Below are 17,639 nucleotides of genomic sequence, written 5' to 3'. Positions count from 1 at the left end.
CCTAAGGACAAAATCCACGGCGTGTTATTTCCAGCTCTGTATTTTATTTTATTTCATGTGTGCAGGTGACTCTCTCATCTATTCCAGCCTTCTTCTTGGGCAAGGCCTTTCCATAGCTGTTCCTGCAAAACGTGGCACAGGAATCTCTTGGTTGCACATATAATTCCAAATGATGGTGTCTGTTCCAGGTGGTTTTTCTGTTCCCTTCCATGCTCTGGCCAAAGCCACCATTTAAACCACAGCCAGACTGTGCCCAAGTGTTCTGTCCTACTCCAGGGCAGTCTTTCAACGCCATCAAGAATCAAAGCACAAACAAACAGGGAAAGGCTCTGTTTCACACCAAAACTATTCCATCCTCCTGACCTGTTCAGTTTCACCACTTCCCACCAGGAATCTGATTCAGAAGCTCAGAGCCATCCTGGCAGCACACACAACACAACAAACTCTGGCCTTTTTCCTCCCACAGGAGGTGTTTTCCAGCTAGAGGTGAGATCTGAAGAAGGTTTGAGGATGCCCTAAAGGAGGGTACAGCCCCCAAAGCCAATATGCTGGAAAGAACCTGCTTCAAATGAAGCCAGGAGGTGCCTCCTGCTGCTCTGCCAGACCCAGGCCTAAGGCAGGAGTTTCCTGACCCACCTTGGGCTTGACTGAGAGCTGCTCTGTCAGATACACCTTGCTTGTGGCTCACCACGAACAGAACTGATTGTCAGATCAACATTATGACACAAAGCTTGGAAAAGGGCAGTTCCTGAAAAGCTCAGGAACAAACTGTGACTTCTTGCACTTTCCTTTTGTTTATTGGATTCAGCTGGGAAGAAGTGAGGACATCTGGGCAGCCCTGCTGGTAAAATCCAGGCTTTCAAACAGATTCCCTCCCTCAGAAAAAATCTCTCAAAAGCTCAGGTGAGAGCACATGGTTTGTACCTATCCACAGTCCCTGTTCTGATTGGGAACTTCCTTGAAACGTTTGGTTCAGCACAGAAGGCATCAGGTTTAGTCTCTCTTAAAAGACTGAATTCCACAGACCACGTTAGAAAGGTGCAGCTGCCCTGGAAAGCAGAAATCTGGCCAGACACCAGGTGACACTCCACAAAATGTAAAATGCAAATCTAACATAAAGAAAATGATTAATTACATTTGAGCCCTGCTTTCACCTGTTTCAGTGCAAGTGCTTGTGGCTGCACTTTAAATAGTCCCACAGTTGATCTCCACTCTCCTTTTAGAGTGGGAGAGTCTGATTACAGGGAAGGGAAAGCAGTAAAATTAGTGTTGGGCTGACGGGCAGTCACTTGGCCCCTCGTGCTTGGGGACTCTGGGGTGTTACTGAGGCTCTGCAAACGCTGCTACAATGTCCCGGGTGAGAATTCCAGGTAGGTCTGAAAGCCAAGTGTGAGCCAAGGAACCACAGAGCAGGTTCCAGGCCCACAGCCTGGGAGATTTGGATGTGTGGTGTCCAGGGGACCTCACTGGGCCTTTGGGCGTTTTTCTTCCTGCTTGGAGACATTTCTGGATAGACAAGTAAAGAAATTGTGTTATTGTTTAAATCTTGCTCTGCTTGTACTGAAGGAAAATATTGTCTCTCTTGCAATATAATGGGTCCTGTAATGACATCATTAAATCCCTGGGGAAGGTCTCAGAGTGAGTTCAGGAACCTTTGGTCAACGTGGTGAAGCTCAGATGTGGGGAGCTGCAGCCCCAAGGAGATGGCAGCAGGAGCTGGGCAGCAGGAGCAGGGCCAGCCAGGCTCTGCAGGACAGTGCACAGGGACATGTGACAAGGTGACTGCAGAGCCCTGAGTGATAACAGCACCAAACAGCCCTGATAGAGCGTGTTTGGAATTGCAGAGCTGTGGTGTGAGAGACGCTGTGTGTTAAAGCCTGGCCCTGCACCATTAGTGGGAGGTTGTGAACCTTCCCGAGTGTAATTTCCATCCACTAAAGAGATGAAAGGTCAAACTAACTATTTCTGGGATGCTTTGTTGGCAAATGAATCCGTGGAGGCAGGATTCTGGAGCAGGCTGGGCTTTGGGAAGTGGGCAGCTGTGATGGCAGAGCTGCAGCCTGAACTGCTGCCTCAGAGGGAAGGGGCAAGGGCTGCACCCTCAGAACGCTGCTGCCACCCTGTCTGAGCAGCAGTGAGGATCTGGGGGAGTGCAGTGTCTCAGCTGCCTGATCCTGTTGGGGAATAAGGGGAACTGTGACCACAGGGAGATGGAACTCGGCATCTCTGAAATGACCACCCATCCTGAGGGCAACAAAGGAGGGAGAGTCAAGGGCAAAAAATAGCAAAGCCTGGTGCTCCAAGTCTCTGGAATATCTGCTTGTCTGGTCAGCAGGAGAAGGCTGTGCTCCCTGCAGGGAGAGCCCTTCCAGGCTAGCCCAGCACAGGACTGGTACCTGTCAGGCTCTGGTGGTGTGCAGGGAGAGGATCTGGGCTCTAGAGAACGCTCCACCTTGGACACTGCAGGGAAAGCAGGGCCTGTGCCAGAGCCACACTGGGGTGGACGGGTGGGATGGACCTGCAGTGGGGTTTGGTTCCATGCTGAGGCACCACTGGGGCTCTGTCATGGGACAGGCAATGCAGAACTTCCCTCTCTGTGTTCCTCTAAGTGACAACTTCTTCTCTGCCTTTTCCTTCCAGTACCTAAAGTGGCTACAAGAAGGCTGGAGGAATTTCTCAAGGCTGGAGGAATTTCTCACAAGGGCAGGGGATGACAGGGCAAGGGGGAATGGTTTAAAGCCAAAGGAGGGTGGGTTTAGATGGGATATTGGGAAGGAATTCCTCCCTGTGAAGGTGGGGAGGCCCTGGCACAGGGTGCCCAGAGCAGCTGTGGCTGCCCCTGGATTCCTGGAAGGGTCCAAGGCCAGGTTGGACAGGGCTTGGAGCAGCCTGGGACAGTGGAAGGTGTCCCTGCTTATCACATGAACTTTAAGGTCCCTTCACACCCAAACAATTTCAGGATTCTATGATACATTTTTAAGCGGAAGGCGTGGAAGACTTTGGCTGAAGTTGAACTTTGCTAATCCCTTTTTAAAGACTGATGAGGTGATTAGGCAAAAAGGCTCAGATTTTGAGGGGCTGATCACAACAGCTTTTATTTTTTCTCTGTTTTATCTCAAACAGCAGAACACAAACGTGAGTATTGATGGGTCTCTCTATGCTCTGCTGTGTTACTTCCTAGACATGATCACTGGAACCAAACAGCAGTTACATGATCATGTAGATCATGTAGACCATGTAGATCATGATCATGGTGATCCTTCAGCAGCTGGGGAAATGCTATTTTCTGGCAGTGCCAGCTCTGCCCATTGGCATTACATGGAATGGTCCCACTTTTTGGTCCTTTGATACAGCACCAAAAAATGCAATTTGTTAAATATCATTCTGGCACCCTAGATGCTGTTGAGAATCCTGTCCGTTCTGCTTTGATCCTCACCTGTGACTGTGTCCTGTGTGACACTCAATGGTGTGGTCACCTTGCTTCATGTTGAGCTGCCAAAACCTGTCAGCGCCCCTGTGCTGCCATGCAAACATCTGCTTCTGGGAAACCCTTGGGTTCTTGTTTTATGGGGTTTTGTTGGCAGTGGAAGGGCTTTTAACCTTCCTTGTCCTCCTCCATAAAGCTCCAGCCAGTGCAGTGTCTGTGGTGGCTCTGGCACCTTTGCAGCACCACACATGTGGTGGGCTGGGAGTGCCCAGCTGGGGCTGCCCTGGAATGCTGAGCTGAGTGCTGCCAGCTCTGCCCCCATCCGTACCTCTGTCTCCCCCCTGACTGCTGCAGCAAGTGGGTTTTGGGCTTCCTGAAGCTGTAAGGGCTCTGCCAACTTTCCCCTCTTCCACCCAGTGCATGCTCCCGTAAGTGCCCTTCCCAAGGACCTGCTTCTCTCTGGGCCTTTTGGCAGCACTCTTGGACTGTGTGTACTTTTCCTGCTCTACTGGGGCCTCGAGGTTTGTCTCCAGCCCACTAGGTGTGGCCCAGCCTTGCTGCAAATTTGGGAGGTGGCTTAGAGTCTTCTCTAGGGCGTGGGGGCCATGATGACATGGCAGCTGAGTGCCTGCAAGGGGCAACTGCCTGGTGGCTGGGGATCACCTCCCTGTGGGACACTGCAATTCCTCTTTGCAGAGATGGACGAGTCCCTGCGCTCCTTCGCCGAGAAGGTCTTTGCCTCCGAGGTGAAGGATGAGGAGCTCAGGGGGGAAATCTCTCATTTTGATGTGGAAGAGATCTGCCCCATCTCCCGCCAGGAAATGACACTGCACATGATGCTCCAGGAGTCCAGTGCCACAGTGGAAAAGCGGTGAGTTCCCAGAGCATGGGCAAGGAGAGGGAGCACAGCCTGCACCTCCTGGCCAGAGCAAATGGGGGGATGTAAATCAAGGCCCTTGGGCACAGCTCACACACCTGTGGAATAAATCCTCGATAATCCCGCGGCATCTGTCAGGTACTCCAGGATTTTCTCTCCAACTCTTTCCCTTGTTGGACAGAAAGACACCCTTGGCCTGTTCTCTGGGTGTCAGCACAGCAGTGGCCACAGAGCTGTTTGGGAAGGAGACTTGGGGACTCTGGAAAGATACAACTTCCAAAACCTGTGGCTACTTTGTGTGCTGTGGCCTGTGCTTCTGGCAGTGCCTGTTGAAGGTGCTCAGAGACCACCAGTGAGCTGGTTTGTGCTGGCCTCAGAAACCAACAGTGAGCTGGTTTGTGCTGGGCTCAGAGAGCACCAGTGAGCTGGTTTTTTCTGGGCTCAGAGAACACCAGTGAACTGGTTTGTGCTGTGCTCAGAGAACACCAGTGAGCTGGATCATGTTGTGCCCAGCTGGAACACGGCTGTGGGAAGTGCCCTGGGCCCTGAGCTCTGTGTGACCATGGAATGGGGCTGTTTGCTGAAATGGGGCTGTTTGCCCGAGCCTTTCTGTAGCAGGAAGAAGCTGATCCGCATGAAGACAACGACTGTGATGGCACCGCCCACGGCTCCGGGGTCTGGACCCAGTGTGGCCGTCATCGAGGAGCCCACCTCCACCTGCCCCCAGTACCAGACTGTGCCCGACTTCCAGCGGGTGCAGATCACAGGGGACTATGCCTCAGGGGTAGGTACTTCCATGGCTGCTCCCTTTCCATACTGGCCACCCCTCTGGTCCCTGCCTGTCCCTCAGCAGTGCCCGGTGTGTCCCAGATCAGTCTGTGCCTCACCAGAGCTGAATTCCTTAGCAGGAGCTGTGGGGTGCTGCAGACCCCCACGGGATTGTCCAGGCAGGGCCTGGCCGGGCAGCCTGTGCTCACTCTGTCACATCCTCTCTGATTGAACACAGCTCTGTCTGTCTGAGGTCTGTGCACATCCAAGGATCCCAGAATAGCTGAGGGAAGTTCACCAAGCCCCTGCTACAGGGTCACCTAGGGCCAGTTGACCAGGACTGTTATCACGTCCTGTGCTAATCCTGCCTCCCTCTCCTCCTCAGCCTCCTGTTACATTAGTGCAGCTTCTAAGAACCCGTTGGAGGGTTGCTCAGCCTGGAGCTGCATAGCAGAGGGGATCTGGAAATCCCTCCCTGCTCAGGCACTGAGCACATTCCCCATGACTGCCCTAGCCAGGAGTGCTGGATTCCCAAGCTAGTCCACTCCAGCCTCTTCTGACTACCCAAAACACTTGTCTGTGCAGTAAATCAAAAATCATTGACACACAGGGCTAGTGCATGTTGTTGTTCCTGCTTCAGTTTCAGCCTGGGCTCCAAAAATAGCTTTAATGTTTTGCCCAGGCCTGGCTTCCATTTCAGGGCCAATTACTGATTGCAGTGAAGAATGTAAGAGGGGGTGACATCAGAATTCCCTGATTCTGGAACCAGGAGCTTCCCTTTGTCATATCTGGGTCTCTGCCTATCATCCCTTCCTCGCCCTGCTCAGGCAGAGCAGTGGGACATTGACATGATATGATGAGATATATATGATGAGACATATAAGATATGATATGATATGATATGATATGATATGATATGATACGATATGATATGATATGATACGATATGATATGATATGATTATATGACAAGAAAGTTGGAGAGGGACTTTTTAAAATGCCATGTAGTGACAGGACAAGGGGGAATGGCTTCCCACTGCCAGAGGGCAGGGTTAGATGGGATACTGAGAAGGAAATGTTCCCTGTGAGGGTGGGGAGGCCCTGGCACAGGGTGCTCAGAGCAGCTGTGGCTGCCCCTGGATTCCTGGAAGGGTCCAAGGCCGGGTTGGATGGGCTGGGAGCACCCTGGGACAGTCGAATGTGTCGCTGCCCACAGCAGGGGCTGGAACAAGATGAGATCTAAGATCCCTTCCAGCCCAAACCGTTTTTTGACATTTATCTTGCTGTGACCAAAATCTCCCTCCACCTGGGTGCACCAGGGTGTCTCTTGGACACACCTGTGTTCCAGCTGTGTGGTTGCCTTCAGCATCTCCCCCCTTGCAGGTGACAGTGGAAGACTTTGAGGTGGTGTGCAGAGGGCTGTACAGGGCACTGTGCATCCGAGAGAAGAACATGCAGCAGTCTCTGCAGAGGTTCCCCAAGACGCCCTCGCAGTACCTGCGCACCATCGAGGGCGAGCCCTGGAAACCAAGTGACGCTGGCCCAGGTACATCCAGGCATCCCAGAGGGTTCCTGTAGCATCAGTGTGGGGCAGGGCTCAGGAAAGGGCTGTACAAGGCACTTGCCCAAGCCCTCTCCTTGCTGTCACAGTGGTGGGGTATCCCTGCCCACTGAGTGGGCTGTGGGAGCAAGGCAGGCATGGGAGGTTTGAGCTGGCAGCCTTATGGAATTCTCCTTTTGCTGCAGTGTTCAACCCACCAGTGAAGGATGGACAGGATCCCTTTGACACCGGGAACCTCCCTGAGGACCTGGGATACCATGTGCAAATGAAGGATGGGGTAGTTTATGTCTATGCAGACAAGGCAGCGGCTGAGAGAAATGAGCCAAAGGACCTGCCCTACCCCAGCCTCGAGCACTTCATTGATGACATGAACTTCCTCTTGGTCCTGATTGCAAAGGGGCCCGTGTAAGTGCACAACCCACCAGCTCCTGCCTCAGTGGGCAGAGGGAGTCAGAGCAGCCCCCTCCCCTTCCTGGGAAGAGGGAGGAGCCCGCTGGTGACACACCTGGCATCCCAAGTGTCCTCAGCCTCTGTCAATCCTCTTGACTTGGGTCTTAAGCAAAGCAGTGCTCAGGGGCTGGAGACAGGACCTGCAGGTAGGCTCCCAGCTGGCCAGCCTTCCTTCAGAGCTTTGTAATAGAGCCAGGGGGGGCACGTCAGGGAAGCAGGGCTGGCCAGCATGACCTCCTCCACCCCAGAAGGAATCTGTGTCCCCATGCTGAGGGGTGAGGAGCCCTGTGACTGTTCTGCCCTCTGCTCTCACCAGGAAGACCTACTCTCACCGGCGCCTCAAATTCCTCTCATCCAAGTTCCAAGTGCATGAAATGCTCAATGAGATGGAGGAGATGAAGGAGCTGAAAAACAACCCCCACCGTGACTTCTACAACTGCAGGAAGGTAAAGGGCAAGGCTTAGAGCCCCTGGGACCCTGGAGAGGAGCTGTTACTGTGCCTGTCCCTCCCTGGGAACTGTATGGTAGAGTCCATGTCTGGTAGCAGCAGCATTGCTCCTGTGAATGGGAGTGTGCTGCCTTCCATGCTCTTGGCAAAGTTGTGCCCTCTGGCTGTGTCCACCTGCTGGGCTGAGCCTGCTCCCCTGCTCATCTGAGGGCTTTGTTCACCTCCCTGGGATGGTACCTGAGCATCCCAGCTTGAAGCTGCCCCTCTGTTCTCCCAGGTGGACACGCACATCCACGCTGCAGCCTGCATGAACCAGAAGCACCTTCTGCGTTTCATCAAGAAATCCTACCGTGTGGATGCCGACCGCGTGGTCTACGACGCCAAGGGCAAACAGCTCACCCTGAAACAGCTTTTCCAGCAGCTCAAACTGCACCCCTATGACCTGACAGTGGATTCCCTGGATGTTCATGCTGTAAGTGGTAGGACACTTACTGGAAGATCACCCCTGGGCCACTCTTGCCCCCGTGGCTTTTCCCTTCCCTGTGCAGCCACACTTGTGTGCATTAATATTTGTGTCAGGGTGCAGCAGCTCCTGGTTTTACCATTTTGGGTGGTTTGGCTCAGTCCCTGCTCCCTGCCAAGCTGTGGGGGCAGTGTTTGAGCCTGATCTCCCTGCTCCAGGGGCGGCAGACATTCCAGCGCTTTGACAAGTTCAATGACAAGTACAACCCCGTGGGGGCCAGCGAGCTGCGGGACCTCTACCTGAAGACAGAGAACGCCATCAACGGCGAGTATTTTGCTACCATCATCAAGGTATGGAGAGAGGGGTGGAGAACAGGGTGAAGCTGTGCTGCTGCTGTGGCTTCCCTTGCCATGGTGTGCTCTGGTTTGCAGGAGGTTGGCTCTGACCTGGAGGACGCCAAGTACCAGCACACGGAGCCCCGGCTCTCCATCTACGGGCGGGCGCCTGACGAGTGGGCCAAGCTGGCCAAGTGGTTCAACACCCACCGGGTCTATTCCCCCAACATGAAGTGGATGATCCAAGTCCCCAGGATTTAGTATGTGCCGTGGGGCTGAGGGAGCACTGAGCCTTACAGATCCCTCATCCCTGAAAGGGTTGTGGGGACAGGGGGCCGTGTTGTCCTTCTGGTAGAAACTAATCCCTGTCTCTGTCCACAGCGATGTGTTCAGGTCAAAGAATTTCCTCCCCCACTTTGGGAAAATGCTGGAATATATCTTTGTTCCTGTGTTTGAGGCAACTGTCAATCCCCAAGCCCACAAAGAGCTGAGTGTCTTTCTACGCCATGTGAGTGTCACCTGGTGTGGGGAGAACTCCCATTCCTGTTTGTGCACGAGAAATGGGATATTGGCCCTGACATGGAAAATGGCACCAGTGGGTCAGTGGGCTCTGCCTCATTCTGGGGAAGGGGGTTGTGGCCAGAAGTGTGGAGAGGGATCAGACTCCTTGGGCTGGCTGCTGTGGGGCTGTGAGTCATTTTCCATTCATCTCCTGGGCAGGTGTGAGCTTTATTCCTAGTCCTGGACAGTGCTTAGGGGAGTCTGCAGCCTTGCCCCACCCTGCCCTTGGGGGGCACAGGGGTAGAGCCAGGCTCTGGTGAGCTGTGGTGGGGCAGAGTGAGCCCATCTGGGCATGACGAGGTGGAGAGTGTGAGATGCACCTTTTCTGTTCCCTTGCCAAGCAGATCACGGGCTTTGACAGCGTGGATGATGAATCCAAGCACAGTGGACACATGTTCAGCACTAAAAGCCCAAAGCCAGAGGAGTGGACTTCCCAGAAGAACCCATCCTACACCTACTACATCTACTACATGTATGCCAACATCCTGGTGCTGAACAACCTGCGCAGGTGAGCCCTGGGATCTGCCAAGGGGCTGCCTTGTGACATGCCTCAGTTCTTTGATTGTTGGTGTGACAGAAGTGGGTCTCTTCCCACTCTGCATTTGGAGCACCACATCCCAGAGCAATCCAGACACCCCTCAATAGGAGGTGTGATGGACTGGGGAGAAAGTTTAGGGATTGCAGAGATGCATCTATTGCACACACAGATGAGAAAATAGAAGGAGCAATGTGCTCCCAGGCCAAGGTGGATTCCTGGGGGCTCATGGTAGGGGCAGAGCTGGGCCTGAAGTCAGGTGCAGTCACCCAACCCTGCTGTTTGCCTGCTCTGACTGCTCCTTCCCTGTGCCAGGCAGCGTGGGATGAACACGTTCCTGTTCCGCCCGCACTGCGGCGAGGCCGGGGCCCTCACACACCTGCTGGCAGCCTTCATGACAGCTGATAACATCTCCCACGGGCTCAACCTCAAGAAGGTACGTGGAGCAGGCTGCCAGGAGCAACCCAGGCATGGCACAGCAGAGCAGGACAAGAGCTCACAGCTGCCTCATGTAGCTGGCAGTTACCTGTGCCTCTGCTGTACACTGACACAGCCTGGCTTCAGGCAGATGTTAAACGGTTCTCTGGGCTACTCCAGGCTGAGATGTTTGGGGATGTGGCCGAGCAATGTATTAGATTTTGGGGGTTTAGCCTCACAGACCCATCAAAGAATATGTTTGTTATCACTGGGCTCAGATGAGTGTGACATCAGACAGCACCTTGGCCTCTTGTGCTCCTTAGCCTGAAGCATTGATTGCTGGCTGGCCCATCACTCTCCTTGCACACAATTCCCTGGCTGGGACCTGGCCTGATCTGAGGAGTGACCCTGGAGAGGTGGAAGGTGCAACAACTTCATCCCTAACATGGTACCTCTGCTCATCTTTGCAGAGCCCAGTGCTGCAGTATCTGTACTTCCTGGCCCGAATTCCCATTGCCATGTCCCCACTCAGCAACAACAGCCTCTTCCTGGAGTACGCCAAGAATCCCCTGCTTGACTTCCACCAGAAAGGGCTCATGGTGTCCCTGTCTACAGATGACCCCATGCAGTTTCACTACACCAAGGTACAGTGTGAGCTGAGCACTGGGGCTGGGACTGTGGGGCTGCCACTGTGTGGGCCTTGGGGTTTTTGGAAGCCAGTGGCATTTGCAGAGGGTCCAGCATATGCTGGGCCATCTCCCCATGCACCAGCACCAGCAGATGTTCAGGTAGGATATTAGGAAAAACTCCTTCACTGAAACAGGGGTCAAGCATCTGAACAGGCTGCCCAGGGCAGCGGTGCCTGGAAGCTGTTAAAAAACTAGAACACATGGCACATTGTGATATGGTTTAGGTGGCCTGGGGGTGTTGTTTGAATGTTGGACTTGATCATGGAGAACTTTTCCAGCCCAAATGATTCAGCGGTTCTGTGAGCTCTGGGACAGCTCTTGCAGAGAAGAGCATGGGCTGTGCTGGCAGAGGCTGCTGACCCCTAACCCTGTGCTGCAGGAGCCCCTCATGGAGGAGTACGCCATTGCTGCCCAGGTGTTCAAGCTCAGTACCTGTGACATGTGTGAGATCGCCAGGAACAGCATCCTGCAGTGTGGCCTGTCCCACGAGGTGGGTGTCCTGCAGTGTGTTTTGTTCCATGAGGAATGTCGTGTCCCACGAGGTAGTGTCCTGTCCCACAAGGTGGGTGTCCTGCAGTGTGTCCTGTCCCATGAGGGATGTCGTGTCCCACGAGGTAGTGTCCTATCCCACAAGGTAGGTGTCCTGCAGTGTGTCCTGTCCCACACGCTGGGTGTTCTGCAGTGTCTCATATCCCACGGGCTGTCTCCTGTTCCATGGGGGTGTGTCCTGCAGCACGTCCTGTCCCCTGAGGCGTGCCCTCTCCCATAACGTGGGTGTCCTGTCCCACAGAGGGGTATCCTGCAGTGTGTCCTGTCCCATGAGGTGTGTGCCCTTCTGTGGATCTTGCCCACAGCCTGAGATTGGCGACCAGCTCCACCCGTGGGCTCAGGGCTTTCCTCGGGCGCTGCCAGCGGGGGTTCTGAGGTCGGTACCGCTGTCTTTGCCTCTGACAGGAGAAAGCGAAGTTCCTGGGTGAAAACTACAAGGAAGACGGGCCCGATGGCAATGACATACGAAAGACGAACGTGGCCCAGATCCGCGTGGCCTATCGCTACGAGACCTGGTGCTACGAGCTCAACCTCATCGCCGAGGGGCTGAAGACCGAATAGGCGGGGGCCGGACCGCGGAGCCGGGGCCGTGCCGGACTGTGAGGGGGGCCGGGGCCGGGCCGGGGCCAGGCCGGACTGTGAGGGCGTCGGGGCAGCGCAGTAAAACCCGTCTGTGAAGCGGATCCGAGGGCCCTGAGGGAAAGGGGTGGGACCGTCGTCTGAGTGACAGCCATGCCAGCCAATGGGAGATGGCTTTGTGCGCCTTGGGGCGGGGTGAGGGTGGGATCTCGAGCTGAGTGACTGCCACAGCAGCCAATGGGCGGCAGCTCCGTGAGCGCCGGGAGCGTCCTGCGGGAGCGGGCCGAGGCCGCGGACAGACGGGACGGGGCGCGGCGGGGGCGGGGCGTCCTTCTGAGTAACGGCCGCGTCAACCAACGGAAAGTGGCTCTGGGCGCTGCGGGGCGGGGAGAAGGCGGGATCACCGCTTGAGTGACGGCTACAACAGCCAATGGGAGGTGGTTCCGTGCGCGCCGGGAGCGTCCTGAGGGAGCGGGGCCGGGAGCGGGCCGAGGCCGCGGTGAGACGGGGCAGGGGGCGGCGGGACCCGACGGGGGCTACGCCGGGAGAGCGAGCGGGTGGTCCGGGCGGTTTGGGCCTTCCCGCAGTCGCGGTCGGGCTCGGGGTTACGGGCCCTGAGGGGTGCTCACGTCCCGGCTGCGGGCAGGCGGGCAGCGGCCGGTGCAGCATCTTCCCCGTGCCTGACGGGCCGGAGGAAGCAGGTGCCCGGGAGGAAACCCATCTGGCAAGGAGAGGCGGGGTGGGTTCGTGTCCCCCGCTCGTCCTGCAGGGAGGGTGCCGGGCGGGCCCAGCCGGGGTGTCCGGTGATGGCCCCGCTGCCGTCGGGGAGCGCTTCTCCCGCTGAGGGCTGCTCCCCGCGGGGGTGTCCAAAAGCCTGCTGGAGGTGCCCCTGGGTGAGCAGAGCAGAACCTCCAGAGGGGCTCTCCCACCCGTGCCGCTCTGTGACTCTGTACAGAGTTTTACGCACTGCTGGGCTGTGGTGGTTTAGGTCTGTTTGTGCTTTGTTGCACTGAGGGGCGTGGGGCTCAGTGGTCGCAGAGCTCCTTGGGCACTCTGGAGCAGCTTTCCCTTGCCCTCCCCGGCTGGCTACACACACACACACACACCCCTCTGCTCAGTGACTGTGGCTGGACCAGCCTGGCTGAGAGCATACCTGGCTGTGACAGAGCCCAGGCACTGATGGGACAATTCCTCCTGGCAGCTGGGATTAACATCATCGAGTGATGGAAGGAAAGTAGAAGAGAAGTTTCAGGAAATCCAGCCCCTGGAAATGTGTATTTGAGCATTGGTGGCTGGAGGATCTGACCTGGATGTGACCTTGAATCCTAGTGCTGTCCATTGGTGCTTGGCAAAATTTTTATCTCAGTCTTCCAATGGTAATAATACAATATAGATATGACTCAGTGGGCAGCTCTGGAACACATTATCTGAGTGGTGTCTGGGAGGTTTTCTGCACCCTTTGAACCTCCTGGGGCAGCTCAGTGCTGCTGAGACATTCCCAAAGGAATGAGTGGTTGGTTGTGGCCCCACACAACCTGTCTGGGGTGGCCCATGTAAATCCACACAGGCTTTGTGACTTTTCTTAGGAATCTCACCTCTGATGGTGGCACCAAGAAACTGCTCCAGGATAAGTTGTGTTTGATTTTTAACTCCATGCCCAGCTTGTGTCTCCGTGTGCAGCTGCAGCATTCCTGGGGCTGGCAGCCAGCCCAGGGTGTAGGGGCTGAGTCAACTGCTGTTTGTCCATTGCTACCCTGGGCATTCAGATACTGTGAGTCAGGTTAAAAACCCACGACTTTAAAAATAGGACATTGTGGGTTCTGTCCGTGTGCCCTCTGGTGTAGCAGCCTTCAGGGCTTATAGGTTGGAAGTGCTCTGGTTTGGGTTTTTTTTTTACATCTTGAGGAAAAAACATGCTCTCAAGAAGTTGAATTTCATCACTTTAGGAGAAGATAGTTGGTAGAAAAGTCTTAGGACTCATGGCAGAGGCCAGACTTAACCTCCTTTTGCTGTGTAGTTGGGATTAGCAGCACATTTTCTGTGTCCAGAGACTGTGGCCATGGATCTAATGAGGCAGAACTCCTCAGCAGGACATGCAGCAGCAGGGAAGGAGTTAATACCTCGTGGTTAGAGTAGCCTTGTATCGAGATGGAAATGACTAAGCACACTGCATTCCTGAAGAGTTACTTATTTTGATATAAAATCTGCTTCTTTGGTGCTGCCCATGTCTTTGAGGCATCAGCATGGCAGAGTTGTTCAGAGGAGCTTCAGGGTTGTTCTGGAGAGGAGCAGAATGGGAGTAGCTGAGAGCTCTGGAAAGGGTCCTTTCCCTACAGGAATGAGCTGCCAGCTTCCCTAGGCTGCAGAAGACCAGCAACTGCTTTTTATTTGGCTACTAACACAGGAGGCTTGGCGACAAGGACTCTGGGGTGGTTTAGGACTGCACAGCTTTCACAAAAGGACTGAGATTGCCTCAGAGCTGCACGGGCTGGTCCAGGCAGTGTTTGTGCTCCCAGGAGCAGGACAAGGTAAGGTGCTGTGTCAGTGCCTCTGTTCTCTCTGTGCCTCTGCTGCAGGGTGCTCAGGGTGCTGGGGGGTCCAGCACGGCTGCTGGGGCGGCCTGAGCTCAGCACTAGACAGATTTATTCTGGAACAGCACTGGCAGCTTTCTCTCCTTGGGAATGTGGTTTCAGGAAATGGGATTGTCTCGAGGCTTTGCATGGAAAATGTGTGGTGTTGTCTCTGGCTTTCAGGGCTGGAAAAAGAGTCAGGGCTACCTGTCATGTGCTGTGAACGTGCCTTATTCTTCTGCTTTGGGAGCTTCCAAACAGCGTTGCTCAGAGAAACAGTCTTTTGGCAGAAATGGATGATGTTTTGTCTAGAAATTTTGTAATTTCCCCCCAAACTGCCACTTCCAGTGAAATAATTTAGTATTCTTAACTACACCAATCTCCTCTAAGTCCTGGTGCAGTAAGGATGATAAATTTGTCTTCTCTGGAAATACTGGGAAGCACACTGGGGCTGCTGAAGGCATTTGGAAGGGGAGGTCAGGATGGAAGCAGTCACAAGTCTGGTTATTCTGTGACAGGAATGATTTATGTAGTGCTTGATACAAGTGCTGGCTGCCTGACCCAGGTGGTCTCTGCCAGCTCTGTGTCCCTGAACTGTGTTTTAGCCTGTCCTGGATTGTATTTAAGAGTTACTTAACTTGGATCACACCACCCCAGTGTGTTCTTTCTTCACCAAAGATCAGTCTCTGCCCTTGCCTGGGCTCACGTGATGAGCTGAGATTAAATGCCTGGTTCTTGATAGCAAGCCTGGGCAGGTGAAAAGCTGCATTCCTCTCCTCCTTGGATGGATATTTTGGAAGAGACAGTCCAGGAGCAGGGAGCAGCACTGAGCAGGGAGAGCTTCAGGCTTGTGCTTGACTCTGGATCCCATTCCTGCATGTCCAAGGCCAGGTTGGACACGGCTTGGAGCAGCCTGGGACAGTGGAAGGTGTCTCTGCCTGTGGCAGGGGGTGGAAGGACATGAGCTTTAAAGTCCTTTCCAGTCCAATCCAACCCATTCTGGGGTTCTGGAATTCCATGTGCTGGCCAAGGCTGAGCTTCTCCTCCATGTTTCTCAGCTCCTGGTTGTGCCTTACCATGAGAGCAGGGACCTGGGCAGTGGGAGAGGGCAGGAGCATTAGGCTTTGACTTTGGCCATGGCTTGAGATGAGGAAACAGAAATGGATGTCTGTCTGGCTGAGGAAGCTGCAGCACAGACAGTTTTTGTTGCAGCTTCCCAACGTGAGCCGTGGCAGGAAGGATGTGGGGTGGGCTGGCAGCCAGCAGAGTTTGGGCACAGCAAGGATGGACCCACCTGGAAAACTGTGCAGGGCTGCTCAGCCTCCCCTGTGCAGTCATTTGTCCTCATGGATGGTGTTGGCTGTCAGGAAAAGGTTCTTCCCCCAGAGGGTGGTGGGGCACTGAACAGGCTCCCCAGGGAGTGTGCATGGCCCCAAGGCTGCCAGAGCTCCAGGAGTGTCCTGTGCAGGGCCAGGAGTTGGACCAGATGGTCCTTGTGGGTCCCTTCCAAGCATATTCCATGATTCTCTGTGGATGTTTCATCAGGCTGCTCCCAGAGGAGCTGACAGCTGGAGTATTTGGAGGAGAAAGCAGCCAGTGCTCTTGGGAGTCAAAGCAGCTGTGGGCATGTGCTGCATGAGCTGCATGTGCTGCATGAGCTGCATGTGCTGCATGAGTGTATGTGCTGCATGAGTGTATGTGCTGCACTTGTTCAGTGCTGTGGGTAAACCCTTGCTCCACACTGCAAGGTCCTTTGGGTTCCTCTCCCTGTGGCAGTCCTGCCTCCAGCAGTGCTGTGTTTGAGGAGCTGGCAGGCACTGGAGGATGCTGCTGTGAAGCTGAGCTGCTGAGGGGGCTGGCTGAGCCCTGTCCTCCCCTGGCTGTCCCCAGCAGAGCCTGTCCCCTGTCCCCAGCCGGGTCCTGGGGCGCTGGTGCTGCAGCAGAGGGAAAGCTGCTTTCCTGTCTGCTAATCAGGGCTGTGCAGACATGGACGGAGGAAGGATGGCTCTGCTCTGGCTCAGGATGTTTGGGCAACGATGACTATTTATAGGAGAGGGCAGGGGCCCCTCACTGCTGCGGGAAGAGGGTCTCCAGTGGCTACAGAAGCACTGAGGACAGGCTGGAATGCTGATGAGGGACAGAGGGCTGATGATGGAGCAAATATCCCCAGCTCGGGGCTTACCCAGATTGTCCAAGTTTATCCCGTGCACTGCTGAGTAGGAGAGTTCCCAGCAGCTCTCTGGGACAATGGGCTGAGCAATTCCAGCCTGCAGGAACCCGTGCTGTGGAGACAGGGAGCTGCTTCCACAGAGCAGTGCTGCTTTGGCAGAGGGGGAGGGTGCAGCAGAGCCAAGGCTTGGTGCCATGTGTGCCCAAACCATCCCTGAACTGCCTGGGAGCCCTGGGATGTCCTTGACCAGTGAGCTTTCTCACTAGTGCTATCAAGTAGATCTGCCAAGGCAGTGCTTTGCTTTTAATTGCACTGCAGAGACCTCTGCCAAGCAGATCAGATCAGCAGCTCTGGGGATAGCCCCGAGCCCTGGAGTTTGAGGTGTGGTACCAGCAGTGGGCAGGGTGTAGGTCTGCTGTGCTGGGGACTCTCCACACCTAGCCTGGAGAGTGGGACATAACCCCTTGCCAGGCAGGTTTCAGCTCCTCTGTGTCCCAGCTTGGTTTGCTGCCCATCCCTGGCTCTGCCCACTCTGCCAGGCTGTGGTGACTCACTGCTGGCCGGGCGTGGTGGCAGTGCTGGCGAGGACACGTGCCCAGGGTGGCAGTGGCAGCTGGAGCCTGAGCACAGCCTTGGTGTGACTGGCTGCTTTCTGCAGGGATCCTCTGCTTTTCTGCATGTGTGGGTTTCTGTTCTTTCCCTGCCTCTTGCAGGGAGGCTTCTTGGTGCCAGGGGAATGTTAGCAGAGCCCCTGGCCTCAGCTGAGCACTTGTCTCCTGCTGCAAACTGAGGTTGTTAAACACAGCTGGAGGGCTGGAATTTCTGAAATGGGATCATTGCCCAGAGAAAGGGAAGAACGGGGCTTGTTATAGCCTATGGGCTGCTGCAGGATGAGTTTTCACCTGTGCTGGCATATCTGGGAATATTGGGGATGCCTTGTGAGCTACAGATAGAGCCAAAGGGCTCCAAGGCTGAGAATTCCATATATGAAATGTCTGTACTGAGGCCATGCTGGACCTGCAGGTGCTGGGTCTGTACAGCCACCCCAGTTCTCCCTGGTGATTTCACCTGCATTCCCTGCTGGATTATCTGGAGGATGTGTGCTGTATCCTCTGGATTACATGTGTGGGAAGTCTCAAAGAGCACAACTCCTGTTTGTGCAGGTTTTGCTTGGGTAGGAGAAGCCAGAGTGTTTCTTTGGCATTCTTTCTCTGCTGATCTAAACATGGGGTGATTTTTCA

General features: G+C 54.8%; 2 protein-coding genes across 2 annotated transcripts in view; one reads left to right on the top strand and one right to left on the bottom strand.

Moving 5' to 3' along the window:
* Positions 1-17,639, bottom strand: part of OLFML3 (olfactomedin like 3) — a 289,605-nt gene that overhangs the window by 143,748 nt on the left and 128,218 nt on the right. The gene's annotated exons all lie outside the window — the stretch shown is intronic.
* AMPD1 (adenosine monophosphate deaminase 1) lies at positions 1,239-11,761 on the top strand. Its single transcript, XM_066335810.1, has 15 exons — positions 1,239-1,370; positions 4,124-4,298; positions 4,920-5,088; positions 6,455-6,617; positions 6,818-7,037; positions 7,399-7,528; positions 7,808-8,002; positions 8,212-8,343; positions 8,425-8,588; positions 8,710-8,836; positions 9,234-9,397; positions 9,740-9,860; positions 10,312-10,485; positions 10,910-11,020; positions 11,485-11,761. The coding sequence occupies exons 1-15, from the start codon at positions 1,349-1,351 to the stop codon at positions 11,638-11,640; spliced, it is 2,223 nt and encodes a 740-aa protein (XP_066191907.1). The 5' UTR covers positions 1,239-1,348; the 3' UTR covers positions 11,641-11,761.

This window comes from Sylvia atricapilla, chromosome 25 (genome assembly GCF_009819655.1).
Source record: "Sylvia atricapilla isolate bSylAtr1 chromosome 25, bSylAtr1.pri, whole genome shotgun sequence".
Classification (NCBI taxonomy): domain Eukaryota; kingdom Metazoa; phylum Chordata; class Aves; order Passeriformes; family Sylviidae; genus Sylvia; species Sylvia atricapilla.
Note: the sequence above shows the minus strand (reverse complement) of the source record. Positions and strands in the feature narration are given on the sequence as shown.